Below are 10,872 nucleotides of genomic sequence, written 5' to 3'. Positions count from 1 at the left end.
ACTGATCTTTGCTGTGGGCCACCGTTCTAGGTGCTTTACACTTGTTAATACACTCAATCTCACAGCAACCTTTGGAAGTAAGTCCTTTTATTATCTCATTTGACAGATGAGGAAACAGAAGGAAAGAGTCTAGTGACTTGTTCAAGGTTATAGAGCTAATAAGCAATGGGGCCAGAATGAAAATCCACCCCATCTGGCCTCAGAGGCCTGGTTTTCAGCCTCTGCAGTACAATAACTCTAAATCAGTGGTTCACAAGGTGGGGTCCCGAGACCACTAGCATGAGTATCATTTGAGAATGTGTTAGAAATACTAATTCTCAGGCCCTACCCAAAAACCTATTGAGTCAGAAACTCTGGAGATGGGGTGCAGCAATCTGTGTTTTAACACACCCTCCAGGCGATTCTGATGTTCAAATTCAAATTTGAGAACCTCTGCTTTAGAGGTTACTGAGGGAACTGCTAGTACAGATTCTAAAACTTTTTTTATCTGCTTTTTCTTTATGTGATTTTATGACTGAAATCAGAGAAACTTTAACACACTGCAGTGCATATGTTAGAACACTTGTCAACACTGATAGAGGTATAGAAAATTTTTAGAAAACTTAGCGTACATTTAAAAAGCAAAACCAGGAATTCCCTGACGGTCCAGTGGTTAGGACATCATGCTTTCACTGCCGAGGGTGTGGGTTCAATCCCTGGTTGGGGAACTAAGATCCCGCAAGCCACACAGTGCGGCCAAAATAATAATAGTAATAATAGTAAAAATAAATAAAAAGCAAAACCAGAATCTATTAATGATTTTAAGATGATTTAAAGGAAAAAAATTTTACTTCTGTGAAACTACGTATTGAAAAAACTATAGTGGACCATAATGGGGAAGTAAGAGTTTTTTAAAAAGAGACATAAGCATAGACTTAGCAACTTTTAAAATTATGTATTAAAACATATTGCACAAACTAAGGGTGTCTGAAAATGCAAACTTGCATTTGAAAGAATCATAGCATAGAAAACTGGGTCCATAAAGCTCCATCCTCTCCAGTTCTCATAATTTTCCATAGAGTAGCATTTCCATTGTCTTTATCGTTTCTGTGAAAACATATACCCCTAGAGAAACTGGAGAACAATATTTGGCATAATAGTGAAAGAGCAGTTATTGATATAACCCGAGTTATGTACTTTAAGTACGTAATACTTTGTGCTCAGTGGATGGTGTATGGCAACTCTTGTTAAAATTTCCCAGAGTTATAACATTTAAATATTTTCTTTCATTCGTCTTTTATATATAGAATGGGCTCTTAGACAGTGTCACAAGAAGGATTCCATTAATGACTCATTCCCCTCAACCAGAAGTATATAATTTGGGTATCATTTTTCATGTGTCAGGGATCCTCTGTTCTGAGGAATCTGTGACACAGAGAAGAGCCCTAGAAAAAAACTGCGACGTTGATATGATACACCTTTATTTCCCATTGGCCTTTTTCTCATTCCACCCCTTACTGGCTCTCATACTGAGATTCATCCCATCCAAGTCAAACATGCAGAGTTTATTTTTCAGAAGGCCCCCCCTTATTGAAAATGACCTCCTCTCTTTACTCCATGGATCAGGGGTCAAGTAATTAATCCACAGTTAATCCCTGCTACAATCAGAATACCTCCTTTAGATAACAAATCAACATTTGGTGTCACTAGTAGTGTGAGTGGCACATTCATAACCCCAATCATAGAAAAACTGCATATGTCTCTGCATCCTGAGATTACTTATGTGAAACTTATTGGTAATTTCCCTATCTATCCCCTCAGTAAAATCCAGGAAGCTTGCCTTACAAAATGGAAGGAGTTCTTAATAAAATTTTGTAATTCTTATTCTTTTAGAAGTTTGGATAGATATGTGTTTATGTGGGAAGGAAGCTTTTAATTTTCAGAAGATTTACTATTTAAGCAGTGTCACACAGAAGAGGCACAAGATTTTGGGGCTTAACTAGTAAAAGTTTTCTCTGTAGTAACTTAACTCCAATGGCTAAAACTAAAACTTTTTACTAATGAATTAAATATAAATTCTGTAGTGTTGATAAGAAGAGAAAGCTGTGTCTATTGAGGGAGAAGCCAGAAGAGACAGAATAAATACAGACGTCCTCAAATTCATTTTTAGGTTTGAATCAGCTGTGACGTGCCCAAGAACTGGAAACATGAACATTCTTACCTCTCAGTATTTACTTATTTACTGAATAAGTGTATATGTGGTCCTCTACAGTAAAAGATCTCATCCACCCATAACAAAGTCTTCCTGGATACAAAATTATCAAGAACACATTGGGAAAATAAGCCAAACTCCTATTTGCAGATTTCAAACTCCCAGTGACATGGAAAGTCTTTGTGGAATCTATGGGAATTCCTTGTCTTACCTGAGTCCTGAAAAAGTCGAGTGCTGTATTTCTGCCGTAAACCTCTTTACTTCAAGCGGTTTCGCCACACGACTAATTGGTCACAGGGCTATTTCGCCATAAAAGATAAATAACTTGGTCTTCCCTGGTGGCGCAGTGGTTGAGAATGTTCCTGCCAGTGCAGAGGACACGGGTTCGAGCCCTGGTCTGGGAAGATCCCACATGCTGCGGAGCAACTGGGCGCGCGAGCCACAATTACTGAGCCTGCGCGTCTGGAGCCTGTGCTCCGCAACAAGAGAGGCCGCGATAGTGAGAGACCCGCGCACCGCGATGAAGAGTGGCCCCCGCTTGCCACAACTACAGAAAGCCCTCGCACAGAAACGAAGACCCAACATAGCCATAAATAAAAAAAACAAATAAATTAATTTTAAAAAAATCCTACATCATAGCGTTATTATTAAAAAAAAAAAAAAGATAAATAACTGGTCGACAGTTACATTACCCTAGAAAAGATGACCTATCAGTCTTTGCAAATTCTTAGGTGAGCTAATCCAAGCCTGGTTCTGTTAGGGTGAGTTATAACTTGAATGTTTTGTAATGGAAAATAATATTATTTAAATGCCATTAAAATTTCTCCTAACAAAGACTTTATTTTGAAATGAATATATTTCTTAGGCTCCAATTAGTAGCATTAATATACTGTGATGCAGTGAGTCACAAACCTTGGTCCATAAAAAGTTGTATCAGAATTTCCTGGGGTGGTTTATTATCCAGAATCTTGGGCTCTATCTCCAGAGACTATATTCAGCATGTCGAGGATAAGCCTGGGAATCTACAATTATAGAATGTTTCCCAGGTGACTTTGATGCACAATTAAGTTTAGGAAAAAAAATATGGAATTTCGATTTAGAAGGCGAGACTCAGGTCTAGATAATTTCAGACCAATTCTATTGTCTCTTGAAGTGTAGATTTCTTCATCTTTAACACAGATGATAATATCCTCTATCAGGGTTGTGAGGATCCCTGAAATAATATACACAAAAAAAGGCAATTCTGGAATAGAAAATTACTTAACTACTGAAATACATTTTAAAGGCATTGATGCCTTCTTATACAGACTTTATGAAATCTTAGAATGCTTGCTATACCACAGCCCCATTCTAAGGAATTTCTAGCCTGAAACCCATTCCAAGGAATTCCCAGCCCATAGCATCATTACAAAAGGTTCCCATCGGGGCTTCCCTGGTGGCGCAGTGGTTGAGAGTCCGCCTGCCGATGCAGGGGACGCGGGTTCGTGCCCCGGTCTGGGAAGATCCCACATGCCACGAAGTGGCTGGGCCCGTGAGCCGTGGCCGCTGAGCCTGCGCGTCCGGAGCCTGTGCTCCGCAAAGGGAGAGGCCACAACAGTGAGAGGCCCGCGTACCGCAAAAAAAAAAAAAAAAAAAAAAAAAAGGTTCCCATGCCAACAGGCCTCATGCCAATACCAATTTGCTTATTTATGTATAAATACTATTAATAATAAGAGTCTCCTTTTTTTAATTGTAAACTTTTTTTCTTCAATAATGTAAACATTATTTTCAACTCTATAGTTCTTTTTGTTAATGGAGATACTGGTTAATTATAGAAAAGTGGTTAAAAACAAAGTTACAACCATAAAATAAAACATTTTTAAGCTGTTAAAATATGCAAATTTCTCACATGTAATTTAAATGCAAATGTAGTATAAAGTATATATACAGCAGGATCCTCATAATGTAATAAATTATACCCATCCCATACATATATATAGTTATATATGTCTATATGATGTATATTTCAAATCCTGAAAGAATGTATATGAAAATTTTACCTGTGATTGTATCTGGTTCACTTCTAATATGACTGTACTTTCCCTTTTTTTTTTTTTTTTTTTTGCTGCACTGTGTGCCTTGTGGAACCCGGGCCCTCGGCAGTGGAAGAAAGGAGTCCTAACCACTGAACTGCCAGGGAATTCCCCTGTATTTTCCCAATTTTTTACATTGACTGTGTATTATTTAACAATTTTTTAAAAATTACTCAAATTGGGCTTCCCTGGTGGCACAGTGGTTGAGAGTCCGCCTGCCGATGCAGGGGAACATGGGTTCGTGGCCCGGTCCGGGAAGATCCCACATGCCGCGGAGCAGCTGGCCCCGTGAGCCATGGCCGCTGAGCCTGCGCGTCCGGAGCCTGTGCTCTGCAACGGGAGAGGCCACAACAGTGAGAGGCCCGCGTAGCACCAAAAAAAAAAAAAAAAAAAAATTACTAAAATTATTTCTTGAATTAAAAAAAATAGATGAACATAGTAGAGGATATAAATGGCCAAATTATATCAGATCTTGCCATGTAAATATCTGCCACGATTCCCTGCGTACTTCAGGCACTAGCATAAATAAGACTTTCAGCTTGGCCTAGGAGACCAGGGGGTGTGGGCTCCCCCAGGATGATGCAAAAGCTTGTAAATCGGTTCTATAATCTGAGGAGTAGTTTCCAGTTACACAATTAGCCAAAACTCAAGATGTAAACATAGTAAATACCCGTTTTCCCAGCTGAGAGGTTAGTCCCACCTGACCTATAACAAGGGAGACTGGTACAGCAATTTCCCTACCATATAAGAGTCAAGGGATACTAAAATGTAAATTGAGCACCTATGTGTACCTCATTTCAGATTGTTAGTAAATCAAATATGAGATAAAACAGATACTAAATAATTTCACCCAATAATAGAATAATTCAGACATTTGTGAAATATTTTTTAATTGACTTTGTAGGGACATAACAGAGAAATGTCATAGGATGTTTTGGGTAATAGGTTGAATGTCATTTCTTGTCATGACTTTCAGAATCTAAAGTTGCCTGTAAAGAATACCGGAAAGGGACTTCTCTGGTGGCGCAGTGGTTAAGAATCTGCCTGCCAATGCAGGGGGCATGGGTTCGAGCCCTGGTCCGGGAAAATCCCACATGCCCCGGAGCAACTAAGCCGGTGCGCCAAAACTACTGAGCCTGTGCTCTAGAGCCTGCGAGCCACAACTACTGAGCCTACATGCCACAACTACTGAAGCCCGCATGCCTAGAGCCCATGCTCCGCAGCAACAGTGACAAGCCCACGCACCGAAATGAAGAGTAGACCCTGGGCTTCCCTGGTGGCGCAGTGGTTGAGAGTCCGCCTGCCGATGCAGGGGACACGGGTTCGTGCCCCGGTCCGCGAGGATCCCAAGTGCCGCGGAGCAGCTGGGCCCGTGGGCCATGGCCGCTGGGCCTGCACGTCCAGAGTCTGTGCTCTGCAACGGGAGAGGCCACAGCAGTGAGAGGCCCACGTACCGCAAAAAAAAAAAAAAGAGTAGACCCTGCTCACTGCAACTAGAGAAAGCCTGCGCGCAGCAACAAAGACCCAACGCAGCCAAAAATAAATAAATAAAATAAATAAATTTATTAAAAAAAAAATAATGGAAAGAAAACCAGAGAGGGTACTGACTTTAGTGACAGAAGAACCAGGTTTGAATTCCAATTATACCACTTGACTGTAGTTGAATGGACTTAGGCATGTATAATGACCTCTCCAAACCTTAATTTCTCAACTGTAAAACTGAGATAATTCTACTGCCTACTTTACAAAGTGTTCTGAGAATGAAATAAAGAATTGTGTGTGGAAATATTTTGTAAAGTAAAAAAATTCACACATACATGTGCACATATTCACACACATATCTAGTTTTTTTTTCCCCCACCCTGGCAACTCTTAATCCATTTAAATTACAATTTATTTACAATTAAAATGACTACCTAGCTTTTTATTTGTTTAAGAGCCAGTGAGGATTTCACAGATTCAAACAGATATCCTGAGATGTAAGATATTACAAAAAATATTTTCTTCCCCAAAGCAACAGAATTGAAGATTTTAAAAGAGCAGAATCAATTCAAATCTAGCAACAGATTTCAAAGCTTTCACTTTAGATCTTCAAGTCATTTGCTGCAGCCATACCTCAGACAATATTCCTAGTAGGAGGGAAGTTAAAACACCATTTGAATGATTTCCTGCTGGGACTTCATTGTCAGCAACCTCCCTCACATCCTATTTCGGTATGACTTTCACACTTCAGGGGGTTGAAAAATGTTTCTTCAACTCGTAAAAAAATGGAGACCCTACATTGTGTATTTATATGCCAGCTCTATTTGCACCTTATCATTTACCAACCTGAACTAGTAACTAAAATCAAAAGCAAAATAAGACTTTAATCTGTGTATCTAGCAAAATAAGACTTTAATCGGTATATCTAAGTACACTGCCCTGACATACATACACTTTCAACATATAATTTGCATTTTAAAATAATGACACTAATGACTCTCCTTGGAAAATAGTTATGTGCAATCAAATAGCCAAATTATTATACTGTTTCAAGTCTTAGACTAAATCAATGTGATGTTGCTCATCTAAACCAGAAGATTCTCAATGACCTGGGAAGACAGATAACAGAATTACTTTGGTCAGCCAAGTGAAGTCTTAGTATTTTTTTCCGATTTCTAACACAACTGGCACTCCAGTGCAAGTACTAGTTATCTATATGTGTTACTGTCATAATATTTTTAAGCACACAAGTCCTGGAAAAAGAGATATCTTATCCATCCAACATCAAAATTAGTGCTTCCAGGGGAGAGAGAGAGCACACAAAACACATAAATAAACAAAAACAAAACACAAGTCCATTGAAACCATGACAAGGAAGTACAAAATATTTTACATTGATCCTCCTCTTCATTGATTCTTTCTGAGGCAGAGAAGTCTCCTGATTGGTTGTTGGAACTTAGAATTACTCAAGATAATTATAACCGAATGGCCAGAGGGATATATGCTGCCATTATGTCCTTCACCACAAAGAAGCACTGACTCCCATAAGGAATACTGAATGTCATATTTGCCATGAAGGCAGCAAAATAAGAAATAAAGAAGCAAAAGAATGTTATCACTGATCTTAATGTATTAATATGGGCTTCAGTGCTGGCGTTTCTAAAACCAAGAGGTCCACTTTGCATCCGATTAGCGTGTTTATAGAGAGAAATGAATAACATAACAGTTCACGTCACAGATATGGCCAGAGGAAATATTAATGCCAAGCTGACAAGAAGCACTTCATTAATCTGCTTTGTCTTGAGTTTAGTCCTCTTTAGCATGGCATCCCTGAGGACATCAATATCCACATTTTTAGGGTAATCCACCTTGACACACAGAGTTGCAATGCTCACGGAGGTCAGCAGGCTTCCCAGAAGCAGTCAAGGCATTAACTTTGAGATCCTGAATTTCAGCCAAAGAAAACAGTACTGGGTGAAGTGTGTTATCTTGAGGCAGTAAAATACAGAGAGACAGGTGGCAAACCAGAGACTGACAGAGCTGAAAAACATCCCCCCAAAATCATCGCTGTACCACAAATTTTTACTCTATAAAAGAGTGGAAAGAACATGAGAAAAACTTTACCATTAACACTATCTGCAAACCAAATCTAGACATCCCTATGCATATGAAAAGGAGATGCATTGGTGTCAGCTTTCTGCTTTTGACCAATTCATTACAGTTGATGATTATAAGAAATCCATTTACTGTAATCCCTGTGATAAATTCTGCTGACATGAGGATAACATGAAGACGAGCTGACAAAGAGGAGGCCATGTTTCCTACCACAAATCTTACCTTTTCCTTGTGGATGGTGTCAAATACCTCCTCCATATGATGTTGCAGATAGAAACATACAGCACTGAGAAATCTGACCTTCTGCCAACTTCTGGATCGTAAGTAGAGTCTACCACTAGACTTTTTCCTTAAGGAAGAAAAACTGAGGGAGTACTTTTTAAATCTGGTGCCCTGAATTTGAAACTGAGGGAATGCAAATCCAAAGATCTGAATGATGGTTAAGTCTTCCAATTACATCCCAGTAAAAACTGCCATATTGGCATTATTCAGTTCTCACGCTTACTCAATTATGCCAAACATCTGATTATAAATATTTTTTATTTAGGTTACTACTATTTCCTTTCTGTCTTTTGTTTTCTCCTAAGGACAAATGCCACATTCTTGGGACAGACAGCTATTTCTTATTATTGGCACAAGTATCCAGTCTCAGATGTGACTGCTTCTTTTTTTCCCTCATAATAATCATTCCAAGACACTTTGAATGAATCCTTCCTGATCCTCCACCCCCACCCCAGCCCCATAAAAGACAATTTTTTTCTCCAGACTTGAAAATCATTTCCTGGGACCTAACTTTTTTTTTTAATTTATTTAATTTATTTATTTTTGGCTCCGTTGGGTCTTCATTGCTGTGTGAGGGTTTTTCTCTAATTGTGGCAGCGGGGGCTACTCTTCGTTGCGGTGCGCAGGCTTCTCACTGCTAGGCTTCGTTGCGGAGCACAGGCTCTAGGCACATGGGCTTCAGTAGTTGTAGCATGCAGGCTCAGTAGTTGTGGCTCACAGGCTCTAGAGCACAGGCTCAGTAGTTGTGGCACACAGGCTTAGTTGCTCCACGGCATGTGGGATCTTCCTGGACCAGGGCTCGAACCCGTGTCCCCTGCATTGGCAGGCGGATTCTTAACCACTGCGCCACCAGGTAAGCCCCTGCAACCTAACTTGGTATAATAATCCTTCATTACCCTAAATGATCTCTCATATTTTCAGTCTTCTTGGTAAAATTCTGACCTAAGGGTCAGCAAACCCCAGTGATAAAAGTAGTGCATATTCAATCCACATGCTTACATCATGTCTGCTCATGCTGAAGAATATCCCTTCAAAAGGCAGATGGTATAGAAACTTCAAACCACAAACAGAGGGTGTAATTACATAGGCGTTAAAATGATTTTCCTCCCTTTATTGCAAAGAGATATTCATATAACCTTGCCGAAAATTAGTTACATCACATGTAAGGTGTAAATAAATCATTACTACTTCATAACCAATATATGGTGCTCAAACTGTTTAGTTCAGTGGCTAGGTCATACTAAGCACTCAACACATGGTAACTACTAATTAATACTATTAAATGTCTTATTTTATTTACCTCAGCAAGAAAATATTGATTCTGTTAATATTTTCGATAAGACAGTTGAAATGTTTTCAATAAGAAATAAGATTATAAAAGTATAGAAAATAGAAAAGCAAAGAACTGGACTTGCCACCCACTGTCCACACCATTCATGGTTTTTAAAGCCTACTAGCCCATGAAAGCACATGTCAGTGCCACCTGTGTAGCGTTCCCCTGCTACCATCAGGTGACCTTCCCACCCATTTTCTATACATCACAGATATCCAAGATTTATCCCATCTCTATCTCTTCTAAAATGCTTGTTTTGTGACCTGTACATCAGTTTGCCTTTGGTGCCTGGACTTGCCATCTTCCTTGTCTACAAACCATGACTTTGTCAAGTGAATGGTATCTGCCTTGCCCCATCGCCTCCAGGGTCTATTCCCAATTCTAGGTACAGGTGAAGAAGCTTCATCTCAATTCCAGACTCTAGACCAGTGTCATGATCCTGGGGTGAAGGAGAAGAAATGGGATTTGTACAGTATACAGCTTAGTGTCCTAAATTACCTCTCTGAGACTGGGTTATATTTATTGAGTGATGGCATTTAAAAGGATATGATAACTGGATTGTTATCATATCTGACTGCATCTGGATGTCATGGGACTAAGGCAGTAAGCAGCAAATAAAACAGTAGTAAGCATTCAGTAAATATTGTTACTGAATTTTTATGTGGAAAATGAGACACAACTCAGTTCTGGAAAGGTATAGAATTTCTTAGGATTCATAAAAATCTTATTGGTAGAAGAAGTGAATCAGATTCCATCACAAAAATCCCCATTTTATAGAGAAGGATATTTTGGAATCCTAAAGACTAAGTGACTTATTCAAGGTTTAAATGAGTAAAAACTGGCAGAACTTGTATAGATCATTTCAATTTTCTGATCTTACGTTTCCTCATAAGCAAAACAAGTGAAGAGGAAAAAATGAATTATCTACAATTTTGATTTTGTCAACATTTTCACTCATCTTCTGCCAAAATCTTGAAAGTTTCTTCCAAAACCTTGAATTAGTTGAGCTGCCTTTGCATGAGCTTTGTCCCATGTAGGACACAGGATAAGATTTCTTGATCCACTGATTAATATATTGGATTAATATCCTGTTTTTGAGACAATTGTTCTCAACTTCTCCCACCCCAGCTGAGTCATAATGTTTATTATAATTCTACTTTGAAGGTCTTTCCATGTGCAAATTATAATTTGTGTCTCAGACAATCAGTGAATGAGGAGGTAGAGGAGAGCTCAGTTTCTCAAAGAGACTGTGTAATTGAGGACTTCACTATCTCCTTACCACATCACTAAAATTCAGCTTTCATTGTACCATGGAGCAGTTCAAACCAACAGGAAATTAAGGATGCAACACTTTTGAAAATTGTATAAAGCTGCAAAATGTAAATAACTGCTCTGAA

The 10,872-nt window shown here is 39.0% G+C and overlaps 1 protein-coding gene across 1 annotated transcript; it reads right to left on the bottom strand.

The window, feature by feature from the left end:
• Positions 1-7,152: 7,152 nt before the first annotated feature.
• On the bottom strand, positions 7,153-8,061 carry LOC132597812 (taste receptor type 2 member 2-like). The gene is given in 4 exon segments (XM_060304952.1): positions 7,153-7,244; positions 7,247-7,299; positions 7,477-7,830; positions 7,865-8,061. Coding segments are annotated over 4 exon segments (696 nt in total).
• Between the last annotated feature and the right edge of the window lie 2,811 nt (positions 8,062-10,872).

Source organism: Globicephala melas, chromosome 9 (assembly GCF_963455315.2).
Source record: "Globicephala melas chromosome 9, mGloMel1.2, whole genome shotgun sequence".
Lineage (NCBI taxonomy): Eukaryota > Metazoa > Chordata > Mammalia > Artiodactyla > Delphinidae > Globicephala > Globicephala melas.
Note: the sequence above shows the minus strand (reverse complement) of the source record. Positions and strands in the feature narration are given on the sequence as shown.